Raw genomic sequence first — 16,256 nt, 5'->3', positions numbered from 1 at the left:
ACGAAATCAAATATAAGTTACTCCAGCATTCATATTTCGATTTTCATTAGTGTATTCCTTTATAATATATCATTAATTAATTGTATCCCATCAATTTACCACATCATACTACCATTAGTTATTATTCCATGGTCTGATAAAATTTTTAATCTTTAAGCGTATAGCTGGCTACATGCTGGAATTTAAAATAACACCAACTTCATGTCAAATAACGCAGTGATCATATCTTTGTAACCTAAAAATAACTTGTGTATTTTTTATCGATAAACATAACAGGAGAATTTGAGAATTGCTTAATTGAATGACGTAACATTTCGCATCATACCAATTTAATCAGCTGCTAAATAGCTCTCTATTTCTAAACTCTTGCAATTGCCTCTACTATTTCATAATTCGTTGACTTTCCTATGATCAGATCTGTGAAACAATATTATATCTAAACGGCTAACAAAATAAGGGTATATTTTTTACAACATTGTTGATGTATTAGCTATATACTACTATCATTAATATCCTAAAGCTACCGGATATTTGTGAGTCCATTTAATTGCAATCAAACTGGCTATTGTAATGTTATTACGAAATGCCATTTAGAAGTATTTTTTGAAATATGTATTAGTTGCTATGAACATCAAATCATGATATCGCGATAGTATTTCTATTACTAACACATGCCATATATTCGAATCTTTCGTATAATCTCTTTAATTGATGTTACAGTAATGTATTCATTTACATGTCTAGACTGTACTTCGTATCATCGATATGATCGCATTGTGTCGAATGTTTCTTCATGCAGTACTCTGGATGTTCTCATATTCAACTAAATTAGCTATTAACAGTAGACTACTTTTATTATGATATAGCTTTGTATTCCTCATTTCTATATTTTTTGGGTAACATATTACCTTCTTTTTCATAACTATATTATATCTTAATGATACGGGCTTACTCGTATTCGATTAAAAATTGAAATAGTGATTACATAATTCACTTACATATATGTAAAATATCCGGTAAATATCTAGGTAGTTACTAGAAATTCGCAGTTGAATATAAGACAGTGATGTCATTAGTTGATATCATATATTACTCCAAATATATATAGGGGTAAAGTTAAGTAGTAACTGATTTGGGTCTATTTTATGCTAGTAAAAAATTGCTTATAGTTATAAGATTGTAATATGATCCTATACATCATTGTTGGATTTACTTTGTTTTGGATTTTGTACGTGTTATATACAAGTACAAAATACAATTTCCAATAGTGAAAAACTAGCATGTATTTCATTCTTATTTAACTTTATATTTAGTCTATATTCTAATCGTCGCTTGAATATTTTCATTTCATTATTTTGTATGGTTTCCTCTTTAAATAATCTACTATGCATTTGCGTCTATTTTTGATAGTATAAAAAATAAAATATCATTTTCTGCTGATGCATGTTTAATTATAACTTCGTAGACATCTGATCAATCTAGAGTACAAGTGAATTATCGTACATATTAATTTCAATTTAGCTTTACTTTTCTCGTATTGTGAGTGTTATCAGGTCTCAACTACTATACTACAAATATATTAGATCAATTACCGTAAAGAAATCTGTTACATAATTGGAGGCTACGTGCCTCTAAAGTATTGTATCAATTTATAGGCTTGATATTGTAGCGCTATAGCAGATACAAATTGCAAGAAAGAATGTCTATTATAATTTAGATATCAAAACTTACACATCATTTTAATGTTCATACGTGTACGTAGTTAAGTGAGCTGAAGAAAGAATACCTTTGATGGAATTGAATGCTGGCGTATATATAGACATAGAAAAGTTCTCTCTTGTGTACAAGTATCTGAGTTGCACATATCTGATGTATGTCACATAATCGCATTTAAACGTTGGCAGATAAATAATTCATATATACAGTGCTTAATACTGATAGGAAAATGTAGGACCAAATAATTTTTAATGCTGTATCATATTCTCTTATAGTATGGCTATGTATTCTTTGCTTCTCAGCTGGGTAACACATTGCCACGTCTAATAAAATTCCCTAGATATTCGTTGATACTTCCACAAGGTATTTCTATACGAAATAATATCGGTCGTCTTCGTAAATTTTTAATTAGAAATAGGTTTAAAATCAGTATTGACATTGACAATTTACATTATTCAAATGTCTATCTGACTAGTAAATTATATGAAAGTATCGTATACTTGAAATACTGTTTTGGGGATCATCCGGTCATTTTCACACTTTTAAGATAGAAGCAGGCTTTTGAAATCAGTATTAATATTTATAATTTACACACACTAAAATATTTGCTTATCAGCTGAATTAAATGATAATACCGTGTATAGATAATATTTTGTATCATCTAATTATGTTATTTATCTATATACCTTTTCAACTAGAATTAAGTATTGTTTTGCAGGTGATTGGTACGTATGTAAGCATGTATGTATATGTATGCGTATATGGTAGTAAAAACTTGAAGTAGATACAGTATCAATATTAAACAATATTATAGGTTATTCTTGATGAAAATATCATGTACTAAATAGTATAGACTGGTGATGATCAATTTTAATAGTAAGTATAGGCTTCTTTCATCAGGATACTCTGATGAAGCACGCGTACATAGCTGTAAGTAAAGTGGACTATACTATTTAGGTATTTCAACCTAAAAAGTTAAGAGCAATAAACTCACTTGATAATATAAAAAATATCATCGCATTGTAACGATTATGTTCTGAATAGCAGAGCTTACAATTTTGAGATTGATACACCTGTTGTTTATCTCAAGAAACAAGATATAAATACGCCTTTAGAATTGCAATTAAAATAAAGAGATAGATTTATTTTACAGCAGCCGTCCTCTTACACCGATACGTAATGTCGTGCATGAAATGTAAAAGGAAATGATTAGCACGAGTGTTAATGCGTACAATATCGTTATGTTTTCATTAGACCATTATCTTGTATACAGAAACGTCAGCTTTAGTTATTAAAAGTAACCGCTAATGTTAGGATAAGCTATATTTTATCATTCTCTCGTAAAAAATAACGACTATATTTTATGACAGCGTATTTCGTAAGCAAGTAAAATACATAGCCGATATTTAAATGACGTCAATTAATATAGCGTCAGAATTTTAAATATTGCCACTTACTTGAGTAAAACAACAATATTTTTAGGTGAAAGGAAATATACCGAGTCTTAAATAGGTTGTTCTTCCTTAAAGGATTATTACATGTTAAATATTTCTTATACAAAAATTGAACAGAACAATGATATACAACACTTAATCATAATGGTATCTTTGTCCATTAATTTATATTGGTAACGTGTGATATGTCGGTTACATAGCAGAAGTAAGCCCAAATCAGTTAATTATAAAATATCAGCTTTACGAAATTGAAACAGAATAAGAAATTTTTAAGATATTAGTTATTTCTTGCCCATACAAATACTGTATTTCGGGGAACACGAGCCTACAGCTCACCATGTACAATTTTTATAGCTGTAATTTAAAACTTTTGCATTAAGTCCAACGTTGGTACTAACGTTTATGTCAATCGCTTGGTCAATTATTAATAATAATTATTGAATAACTTTGGAATTTATAGATGGGTAGATAAATTATTACGATATCACAGAGGTTAACGAATCTCCCTCAAATTCATTTTCTTCTGGAGCCAATTTAACCAAACCATTACAGAATATGGAAACAGCTGTAAAAGGTAAGAACAACATACGTAATTCAATATAAGATAGATAGAAAATGCTTTAAAATATTATTACATGGAATCTAATTCTTACTAGGAGGTAACTTTATGATTCCTTCAGGTATGTCAGTAAAGTATTGATGATTCATTGCGGCTTGGCAAAATATTCGTTTAAATGGTTGATACTAGAGAAATTCACATCATATAAGTACTTATCGTGATTTAACTACTTAATTAAAGCTATATTTACCTGCAGCATCTTAGTAGCTAAGTCAGCAGCACCCGGGTCCTTCATAAGTCTAAATTTTTATATGGAATTGATAAATAGCCTGTTAACATTGTATACCTTTCAAAATATAAAAATCCGTAAAATATGAGCAGTTGTAACCTTGGTATAACTTCAGCGATGGTTCGTGACTCATAAAACATGGTTTCAGCTACAGAAAATAATTACACAACAGTAGAAATTACCACATGTGTTCGAATAACATCGCATGAGCAACATGAAACATTAAGAATGATGCTAAAGACCTAAAAGTCTAAAGAAAATTACTAATAAAAATGCTTATTCAAAGTAATCTTTCAATACCAGCACAATACTCAGGGTAACTTGTAACTCCAGGCCATGTTTCTTCAGTGGGCGTACCCAGCTTATGCCAGATTTTATCTAACTGGTCACTAATGTTTCTTACGCCTGGGAATGTTGCAATGCCAGATACCATTTCAGTAAATATACAGCCAACTCCCCTTTAATGTTGTAGAAGATGCTATTACAATTGGATACTGATACTATATCGAGATTCAGGTTTTCTACAACAATTGACACAATAAGAGATATAGTAAGTGTACCATATATCCAATGAAGTTGAATAATTTGTTGATCCGAGCAGAACATCCGGTGGGCGATACCTGAAGTATAATTCATCATTTTTTTAAAATCCAGATACCGTGGGATTATATAAAAATTGGGTCAATTAACCTACCATAAAGTCACAACATCGGGTGAGTAAGTTTTACTAGGAACAGATTTTGCTCTAGCTAATCCTAATAAAATATGTACTTTTATTTAGTAATGATACCAATGATTAAAACGTAATAAAATGATGTGAAAATCCGTCACTGCTTCTTTATTCATTACCAAAATCAGCTAACTTAATTTCACCAATTTCACTGACAAGTATATTTTGTGGCTTAATATCCCTAATAGTAGGTAAAGGCAAAGCAAAAGGTGAAGATCAATTTATTAACAGAAATAAGTCCTTTCCTTGGATTTTATTGTAAATAGCCTAGGTGATTGCTAGATTTTTACACTACCTATGTAATATCCTTCGTTGATGACAGTACGAAAGGCCTCTTAGAAGTTGGTAAAGAAAAAGCTATGCGATAAAAATACAGTACAATTCTTTTTAATCGCTACGAATATCATAAAGAATGAATTAAAATTAATAACACAGAAAGCTTACTTTTACATTTTTCATATTTAAACCGCCTGGATGAAGATTTAAATATTGACTAAGATCTGTTGTCTGTTAAAATAGTCATGTGTAAAGATTAGTAAAATCTATCTATAAAAGAAGTCAGGATTGTAGCAAATGAATAGTGTAATGAAGCTCTAACATACAACATATTCAAAAACAAAGGTTAATTTCGTTGGAGTTTGTATAATATCGTGAAGAACTACGATATTAGCGTGCTTTAATTGTTTTAGCAAAGAAGCTGAAACAAAAAAGGATACTTTCAATGATTACAATGAAACAAAGAAAATTCTTAATTAGGTCTAAATAACTGCTGAAATGAGAAAATAATTAGTTTACCTTCACGTATAGCTGTAAATGGTGTTCCTTCCTCTTCATTTAAAGTGATTTCTTTTAAGGCTACCAATTTTTGATGGCCTCTAGGTAAACAGTTTTTTTGATAGAAAAGCAAAATTACCGACGTCGTCAGTAAGCGATATATGGTGGACAAATGTACACCGTAATTATAAATAGAACTGAATAAAAACCGCATTTGTCGTATTGTCATGTAATAGATCAGTAAAAAAATGATGCTCTATGCTTGTATAAGAGTTCTCTATGATTAAAAGTGTATTAAATAGACTTACATACTATATCCCTTATAAACAGTAGCATATGATCCTTCGCCTAAAGGTTCTAACTTTTCATAAGCATCTTCAGTACCAAATGGTATGCTCTAAGCATTGTAAAAAATAAAATTTTTTTGATTTATCTTAAACACTGAATTTAAAGTCTTCATTTCTCGATAACAATCCTGCTAATTTATTTAACAAGTGCTCAGGTAACTTGGTTAAAGGAAGACTGACTAATTTAAAACTTTAATCTTAGATCATCATAAATTATAAATTAGTCTAGGAATTATGATGTCTAGACTGAGGCCTTTAGAATCATAAAAATACTATAAGCAATTGCTGTTACACTAAGTTTCATTCCAGGTGGCGAAATATATAGGTAGTATACATACATAACATTAACAGACAATTCGATTAGACAATAGCACATTTCGGTGAAGATATTACACTTTAGACTGTACAGAAAATAGCAGAAACGATAAGGATTCAAGCTATTTTTTACAACATTTCATAAAATGGAACAAGATGTGAATTACTGACGCACACCATTACAATAATTTATAAATGGTACCAATGCGTACAGTCAGTCTATCCACACGTTACTAGTAGACTAATATGATACATAAAATACATTAATTAATTACATTAAATATTCCTTCTACCTAAAAATGTGTAATTTCAACTGTAATACCAATATAACACAACGTATATTAGCGCCGACTAATTATAAATATCTTATTAAATAATAATAATAATAAACCAATACCGGTGATTCGATGGCAGCAGAGTGTCGCCGTTGATTTGAAATCTGCTTACTATTACCACTATTTTCAATAGTTTCCTTAGCTGCATTTATTTTTTGGCGAACTGTTTCTGATTCATACATGGAAGAATAGCGACGAAACGGAAATAATTTAGGTCTAAAAGTGGTATTTGTACCAAAGGCGGATCCTGTCGCTGATCCATCATCTTGGCTAGAAACATTATTGCGATGATATTTTATTTTAAAACTATTTCCTTTTTTTTCTTTCCTATTGACTGTTTGTTCGTCCTCCTTGTAAAATAGTTAAGTAGTAAAAGTTGGATTGAAAAGAGGTAAATTATAAGTATAGGTAGTATTAGGTGTCATTTAACTTGATAGAAAAGAGGGTTGAAATTATTGTTTTCATTTTGGGGGATAAATTAGATAGTATTAATACATTGACGGCTAAAATTTATTATCATAAAATCCAAGTTTGTAACAAGTTGGTCGAATTGACTTGCAGTGCAATGCAGACTGATAGATATCTGTATTCCATGACGTCCAAGATAGGTTGAATTTGTACTGTACTATTGTAAAATATACACTTGTATTAAATTAGTGAAGGCTATTTTATTCTATTTACTTGTCGATCTTTAGTTTCGTCATGATTTAAATTCTCCGGTTTGGCTTGATCATCATCATCGGGGCTAGTTCCACTAGCTAGGAGAAAAAATTATTTAATAAAAAATAGGTGATTAAGGAAAGAAAAATTGATCCAAAATCTTCGAAGCACTGCAATAGTAAATTAATTAGTAGTGGTGTTCAAGAGCAATGAAAAAAAAAATAATTGGTATCGTCCAAGTCAGTATATTGTATATCGGATAAAAATTTTCTAGTAATTTTATCTACATTTATAATTATATTTTCACTTTTTATCAGAGTCAACGTTAATGGAAAATATTAACTCAATAATAGTACATTTTAGTATACTCGTATACTAAATCAATAAAGTAAACTACTGCAATCTAATTTTTTTAGACTAGATTGATCATTTCTACAGTCTACTTATGACGTTATATGTTGGAAATAGTCATGATACGATTTTATCAACTAAATTTAACAAGAGACAGAATCAAGATTGAGAATTTTTACGTCGATTGGATCGTAGCAAAGTAACAGCAGCTTGTATTGCCGTCGATCACAGTTGGTAGTTATGCTAGAGTTACTTCCAATAAGTAGTAGTACTGTATCAATGTTATCGTAGCATGTGGAAAAATGGGAATATGGCGATCTGTGATTGTGCTTTCTTATCCCTTCGCATTGATAGGCAATACATATTAGTAGAACTAATGATAAATCTATAGCCAATGCAATTGGGGACAGCTCGTTGAAGATAATGAAAATAAATCAATCAATCGGTTAATTGAAGGAGATATCAATCGCTTTTACTTACTATTCAATCCTAATAAGGTGGCCGAAAGTCGACGTCTTAGTTTCTTCATGGCGACTAGAATAAAAGAATGATAATTTAAAGCTGTTAGTACAGTACTATGATGATGATGATGATATCATGCACGTGTGTATGATATATCTAGTACACACACTGTAGTATTCTACTTATGGCCATCTTCAAACATTGATGACGAAAGATTGTCAATATATGTAGAGTGTAAAAAAAGATCGCAAAAAAGGAATAAAGGAAAAAAAACCAGCAAAATAATAAATGGTACTCCAGTTCTGCCAGTTTCGAAATAATGGAGTGAATCAATAATTCATCAACTCTCTATCACACTTCCGTTAAGATAGGACGAAATGAGTAAAAGATCGATATTATTCAAAGTAGTGATGGAGTATTTTCCAATGTGGAAAAAATGCTGTCATTATTTGTTTAAGTTGTGGTTAATAAAGAGGTGTCGTTGAGAGCACAAAAGATGGAGAGCTCGTATCCTATCCAACGTAGTTCAATATTACATTAGTCATCCGATACGACATTAAAGTTGGTCTTTTAAATGACGTTAGATAGAATTATTATGACCATCATTGCTGGTAATTAAACCATGGTAGATTTTAAGCTATTCTACAGTAGTGGAAAGGAATGGAGTAGTTGGAATGGAAAAGTCCATTACTGAAATCATCCTAGTCTTGCATTGGATATCGCATTTTACTTACGTAGTGCTGCCTTGAGTCTGTCAACGACAGTCCAATAATAATAGCGACAATCTGTATGGACAGAAGAAGCAGTAAGCCAGGAAAAAGAATGGATACGCTCAATCAAAGGCAAGATAATTTACAGATCGACTACAAACAGTAAAACCAATAATAAAGATAAACTATATTGTAATGTGGGATTTTTTTTTGCCTGTTGAGATTGGCTGGTGGTCTGTGTGCAATGCCTGTCGTTTTTGGGGGGATAATTGTAAATTGTCGTTGGACTTGCTTGCTTACTAACACCCTCTATACAGCCTACTGAAGTAGTAGAAAACAAAGTGAACAGGTACAGGTGTTGGATTGTATATTGGAGTAGAGTAGGTGTGGCAGTGTACCGATTAGCGACCACTTCATACTGTAGTATGGTGACATTCGTTTTGCTTCCGATTGATGATACTGCTTGGATACAAGGGTGACATCACTTTGGAACAGCAAACATTGTACCCTGCCCAGCAAAGTAGTGGACACACTACAGTACGGTACAACACAATAAGTGACTCGCCACCCCTCCATTGTTATTGTTGGTTCATTACAATTGAATACTTGCAGTAATTAACAGCTTCATCGTGCGCAAAATGAACTGTCACCCGCTCAATCTTCTCTCTCCACAGTATCCTATTATCCTACGGAGAACAAGTAGAAATCCAATGGCGTTGGGACTTTTCATTTGCACACTCAACACACAACAAAGATGGTTCACTTTCTTCTTCATTATCTACCCTATAAAAATATTTTCACTACTCAGCACACAGTGCTATTCCACTTGTATTCTCTACTGTACAATGCATATGGAAAAGTAGAAATTCTTGTAAGCATTTCTTCCACTGTAAGTAGATATTTGTTGGTTATTGAGTATCCTATTATCCTACGGAGAACAAGTAGAAATCCAATGGCGTTGGGACTTTTCATTTGCACACTCGACACACAACAAAGATGGTTCACTTTCTTCTTCATTATCTACCCTATAAAAATATTTTCACTACTCAGCACACAGTGCTATTGCACTTGTACTCTCTCTCCTGTATAATGTATTATCCTACGGAGAACAAGTAGAAATCCTATGGCGTTGGGACTTTTCATTTGTACACTCGACACACAACAAAGATGGTTCACTTTCTTCTTCATTATCTACCCTATAAAAATATTTTCACTACTCAGCACACACACAGTGCTATTGTACTTGTACTCTCTACTGTACAATGCATAAGGAAAAGTAGAAATTCTTATAAGCATTTCTTCCACTGTAGTAGATACTTGTTAGTTATTGAGTATCCTATTATCCTACGGAGAATAAGTAGAAATCCAATGGCGTTGGGACTTTTCATTTGCACACTAAATACACAACAAAGATGGTCAACTTTCTTCTTCATTATCTACCCTATAAAAATATTGTCACTATTCTGCACACAGTGCTATTGTACTTGTACTCTCTCCTGTCCAATGCATATGGAAAAGTAGAAATTCTTGTAAGCATTTCTTCCACTGTACAGTAGTAGATATTTGTTAGTTATTGAGTATCCTATTATCCTACGTAGAACAAGTAGAAATCCAATGGCGTTGGGACTTTTCATTTTACACACTAACATAACAAATATGGTCAACTTTCCTCTTCATTATCTACCCTATAAAAACACTACTACTCAGCACACAGTGCTATTGCACTTGTACTCTCTACTGTACAATGTACTTGGAAAAGTAGAAATTTTTGTAAGCATTTCTTCCACTGTAGTAGATATTTGGTAGTTATTGCTGCTGAAATAGGCTATCACACACCATAAATTTCAACTCGATTTTTAATAGGCGGTATTGCAATACTTGAAGCTAACTTGAACGATGATAATAATATTGATAATTAATCATACTGATTCGACATTAGGGGAAAAAGTATGCAAGATACTCTATTCTTATTGATAGATTCACTACTATCATCTGTTAATTTCCCACCTAAAAATAGTCTCCAATAAAAGCAGTTTATTCCATACTATACAGTACAGTACAGACAGTACGAGAAGAATTGGTTAGGAATCTCGTCGGCTACGCGTTTGATAGCATTGATATGCTCGCTATTTTATTATTTATTTTTATTATCCCACTACTGTAAGCGCTTTAAAATCCACGTTTCATCATCAATCTAGTGAGCAAGTACACACTTATCGGTCAAGATGGCTCGATTCTTGAGTGCTTTCTACTTTACCTATAAGTTCTAAGGGCTAGTATTATCTTGATACTATTTTTTTTTTAAATTATCAATCTGGTATCCTATCTTCCCACTGCTATTGCAATTACTAGAAGATTCGAGGTGATCGATGACAAAAAAAAAAAAAAGAGGATAAAATCTTGACTAGAAGTATAGCATATAGGTACAAAATAGATTTCACGTACCTTTATGGCATAGCTAGAGAGTACAAAAATTTGGGTAAAAATTAAAATCTACATTCAACTGAGTAGTACTATAAGAGTTAAGTTATAATTTACTAGCGGTCATTTATCACTAACTTTTTAGGGACGTCAATTATATAATGTAATTAGAAGCATATAGGACATAGCACATAATTATTTCTTTTCATTTCCTTCCCCTTATGCAGTAATGTAAGAAATAATAATTATAATAAATAAAACATTTCAAGTACTCTACTAAAGTATTCCTACAAAAATCAGCCGAAAAGTTTACTTTATATAAGTTGCGATTCCAAGATAAGTTACAAAGTCGTGTTGATTCTATACAGTACTGATGTAGAGTTGGATGCAATTTATATCAGAGCATTGTACTGCATTAACAATTTTATCAACCAAATACCACATACGGGTAAATCAATAAAATTTCGAGTTTAACTTATGCTGATATAGGACACCGACATTAGCTAATTACTGTATAATAGAGTGCGATACAGTACTCTAAAAGTGGTAGAGTTCTGTCGGCTTTTAGTAAGAATAAAATATGTAGTCTTTCTAATACGTATGCATGTAAGTATCGCAATCGCCCCATCCATTTTATTGCCATGTTACAATATGAGCGGACTGGATAGAAAAAATGAGCACACCCAATTTATTTATTTTCTCCATCAGTCGTGACTACTGTAGTGCAAGGTAGATTTCTAAAGGTAGAAAGGTTTTTTTTTACCCCCATTTGCTGGATCAATATACCGTATTAACCTTACTATTAACAACAATATACAATATTCTAATTAATAATTACTTACAGAAATAATAAGGTAACAATAATAATAATATTATAATAAAGACAGTAAAAACTAATAAAATAATGCCAGTGCTTTACTACTGTACGTCGGTTTAATGAAAACTAATAACTAGATACAGTATATCGTATTAAATCATGTACAAGGCACAGTGTACAGTATATTAAGTATACCTTTAAAATGCTCTCGCGAGAATCTTCAATGAATTCAAAGCTTTTAGTAATTTGTGAATTCTGTGGCTAAATGACTACCATAAACGGTATTAGATCCGAAATATGAGCGCAGTTTTTAACTTTCAAATTTAGTTATCGTAATACATTACACCGCATCATAAAAGCTAGCGACTTAAACGTGTGAGCTATTGAATTGATGCTCATGCAATCACGCTTAAGATGTTTAAATCGAGTTAATGCGATAAATAAATAAATTAATTAATTCATTGCTAAATGACAACTCTTCAAGACCGCAGTCTGCGGTACATTCCTACTAACGCAGCAATAAATGGACTTAAGGGTAGGGAATTCTCGCCACAGTAGGTAGTTGTCCTGTGTCCACTGCGGTTTAGTGCTACGTGCTATCTTACTTTCTTGTTACAGTATAGCAAACACCGATCGGTAGACCACTATGCTACCAATGAATCACAGTAGTGAACTCGTGTTATCGATTGGTAAATTTTATTCTAGAATTTACTCCTTGTGCTGCACTGTATTCGTTCTACAGTGCTTTTACGTCGTCACCTGTTCCATCAACCGTAAGCTACATAGAGCAGATGGAAAATAGGAACTCCTACTTTCAGTGAGCATGGAGTAAGAACAGAATAAAAATACTGCAACGGTATAATTAGATGGTTGAATTAAGTAGTAATCAATAAGGCTGCTACTTCTTGATCAAAACTGTTATCCTTGAGGAATGCAGGAATGAAACAAATCGAAAGCGATCATTCCACATACTGAACCCATGGCAAAGCTGTAGCTCGAGTGCAATACGCTGATCTAAATTAAAAAATTTTCTCCATCGTCTACTCTGGTTTAAAAAATTCATGCAAATAATTTCATGTGGCTAAGAAATATTTCAAATGATAACGAACACTCTAATCTACATTACATACAGTACGCATCTGTACGAGAAATATATATACAGTATACTGTACAGTATATGAATTCAAGACTACCAAAAAAGTATAGCAAAATAGAATTGAGCGACGCAATTTTGAGAAGTTGATGAACATTATTTGGAAAAGTTTACAGTGCAGAAGGTAAAGTTATTGGTATAAGAACGAATAGAAAAATGAAAGCCCAACGAACAATAACATACGACAGGAATAACAAACAAGAAGATGAACAAAGGAAGTTAATACAAAAAAAACTTAAAGCAACTTATTTAGCATGCGAGTATTTCTACTGATAAACTCATCTACCCCCACTACCATTGCTTAATCAAGCCACTCCTGTTGGTATACCGCTATCATTACTGCAGGCAGTAGGTAAAATTCATTTTTGAACGGTCTCTTTTCTCCAAGACTGCCCTTTCCACTTGGTCGCTTATTTTACTGTAAGCTCAAGGATAGAATACTCGCATCTTATCATAGCAAGATATCAGTACAGTACGTCATTCTCGGTACATTCTTCCTATTTCTACTTACTGTCAGCTTTCGATTAATGAAATTGGTGCACGGAAAGTAGTTACGCCGTTCTCTTGAACTCACTGGCTCTCAACAACTTGAAACGACGATTTCATTTGCCACCTCCATCATGATGCTGCAGTTCAGCTTTCCCAAGTTTTATACTATCGTTCTGCAGTTGGCTTCCAGTTTAAACTGCAGTACTGTACAGTACAGTAGTTTCGATCTTGACATCATGACTCATACAGTTGAGTGTACAGTACAATTGCTGTACTGTCTGTGCGTACGGTCTTTTAGCACTCCAGTCTGCAGCAAGGGGAATCTGTTTTACTAATATCAATAACATGGAAGAAGGAATTGAAATATTTTTATTTTCTTTTGAATGGATGGATAATACATCCATACAATATTCAATTTTGGAAAATCAAAAGTGATCGAGATTTTCATTCCCATATTTTAATTACAGTTCAATATGGGACTACAGAGTTGAAGTAGTGCTAATATCTTCAGCAATGGGGGAAAAAATTGGGATTAAACAAATTAAAATTGCATCATAATTTAGGGTATGGAAACTATTGACTATTCTTAAAATAATAGAATCAGCTATTTGAACTAGGACAAGTATGGAGGAGACTTATTGATTAATTGATCTATCTATTGATTATTTTTCATACGAAGAAGCATTCAAAGTGAGAAATGTTTCTTTAAGTTAACCTTAATGGAGTCAGCTCAATTTTGTCACAGTGTTTATTATTTACGCGTACTTGATGTACTGTATTGTACAGTACACTCATACTGTACTCTGCAGTCCATACTGTCATCTGCAGTACAGTACTGTAGAGTAGAGTCACTACTGCTGCCGTTTTATGACAAAAGGAAGCAATGTCAATTTTTTCGAAAATTGGAGTTTATTAACTGTAATTATTGATTAGGGTGTAATCTAACGGCATAGTACATTTGAAGCTGTTCCTAATATTCTTTGCCTATTTTTTTTTACTCAATTGGTATGCCCCATTAAAAGGGAATATCTACCGTTATATCGTACGCTAAGTTCTACAAAGTTACTAAACATCGCTGAGATGGCTATATATCTATATAGCTATCACCTTGCTTCCTTTTGTCATATAGTACTGTACAGTGTACAGTACAACGGCAGAGTGGCAGGGTACAATACTGTACAGTCTGTGCTGTACATTTTTAGTTTGGTTCAAAATAGATGTCACAGTTGCAGCGTACATTATATTAATATACTGTATTATCCTCTACATTGACGATTTTAGGATGGATGCATATCTATTTTGCACATTTGATACAGTATCGTCAATTCTGTACAGCACTAGTTTACCTACAGTATTCTTTATTTTTGAGGGGCTTTCGTTTGCTGCAAAATCGATGTCACAGTTGCAGCTTACAGTATTGTAATATATTATCCTCAAGATTGACGATTTTATGTACATCTGTTTTACACATCTGATACTGTATTGTCATTATTGGTATAGTACAGTATATCAATATACTGTACACTGTACAGTACAGTACAGTACAGAGCAATCCAACTCGCTACAGTACATACTTTCAGTACAGTACAGTACTGTACAGAACAACGAGGCAATAAAGTACTGTACTCCTGTACTCAGTGTACTGTACAGAACTGTACAGTACTGTATACAGTACCTTCAGCCCTTTACCTTCTGCACTCTACCGTACTGTACACTGTACAGTATACTGTACAGTGTACACACACTACAGCACTGTAGGTATGCTACATCATCCCTTTTTGTTTCAATCGCTATGCTTATCAACTCAAGTTGAGGCGATCGTACCTCTCCGTGAGTCATTTACAAGACAAAGTGGTGCAGTCGACGGCGCCAGACTAGACCGATACGTCAATCATATGCCGTGAACTGTATGCAGCGACCATTCTAATTGGCTAGTAGAGAATAGATAGACAAAGATTTGTGAGAAATTTCCCAATTCTATTGCGCATCATTCTTCTTCTTTTGTTTGTCAAGACTATACGACAGTAACGCAATCTAGTGGTGGCTAGTCATTGCAGTTTACATAACAAACATCCATTGGATGCCTTTAGGTGATTTGAGGGGGCCATTGACAAGTTACGACCAGTAGTGTGGGCCATCATGAGATCGCATACAGTAGGACAAGTCGAGTAAAATAATAGAGAGTATTGAAGACGTCGAGTAGAAAAAGGCTGCAATAGAATGCAATAACGTCAAAACCCTATTGAACAAGCCATCTCAAGAAAGCTATTTTCCTATGTGGATCCAACGTCTTAACTATTCCATCCAACGATCGAGTAAAACTATCCTTCAAGGTATCTTTTTCAACGATACAACAACCATTGACATGTACTCGATATCAAGTAAGTACAGATGAACGCCATGATCAACTTATTGTTTTACTGACATTGATCCGATTGGATAACATTATTATTTTTTTTTTATCTAATCGCAACTTTATCTTTACCGTTATTGAAGGCCAATTTTCTAGTTGTTGATAGCGATAGTAACCGTCAAACACTCCATTTTGATGGCATGCATGATGTTTCAATCATGAACAGTAATGATCTCCAATGCTAGACATTCCCCCCCCCCCCCAAAAATACCTCCAACAAAAACTACACCAATACCCTCTTTCCTATACTGTACTCTTTGT

At 32.8% G+C, this 16,256-nt stretch overlaps 1 protein-coding gene across 1 annotated transcript; it reads right to left on the bottom strand.

The window, feature by feature from the left end:
* Positions 1-3,646: 3,646 nt before the first annotated feature.
* On the bottom strand, positions 3,647-8,059 carry TRIADDRAFT_50028 (uncharacterized protein; the record flags this gene model as incomplete). Its single annotated transcript, XM_002110428.1, has 15 exons — positions 3,647-3,735; positions 3,824-3,914; positions 3,980-4,028; positions 4,118-4,166; positions 4,319-4,476; positions 4,579-4,638; positions 4,713-4,773; positions 4,868-4,929; positions 5,044-5,105; positions 5,193-5,255; positions 5,351-5,445; positions 5,544-5,623; positions 5,831-5,919; positions 6,582-6,784; positions 8,011-8,059. 15 exons carry the CDS (start codon positions 8,057-8,059, stop codon positions 3,647-3,649), a joined length of 1,260 nt encoding a protein of 419 aa, XP_002110464.1.
* Between the last annotated feature and the right edge of the window lie 8,197 nt (positions 8,060-16,256).

This window comes from Trichoplax adhaerens, genomic scaffold, assembly GCF_000150275.1.
Source record: "Trichoplax adhaerens TRIADscaffold_3 genomic scaffold, whole genome shotgun sequence".
In the NCBI taxonomy this organism is placed as follows: domain Eukaryota; kingdom Metazoa; phylum Placozoa; class Uniplacotomia; order Trichoplacea; family Trichoplacidae; genus Trichoplax; species Trichoplax adhaerens.
The sequence above is the reverse complement of the archived record's forward strand: the minus strand, read 5'-3'. Positions and strand labels throughout refer to the sequence as shown.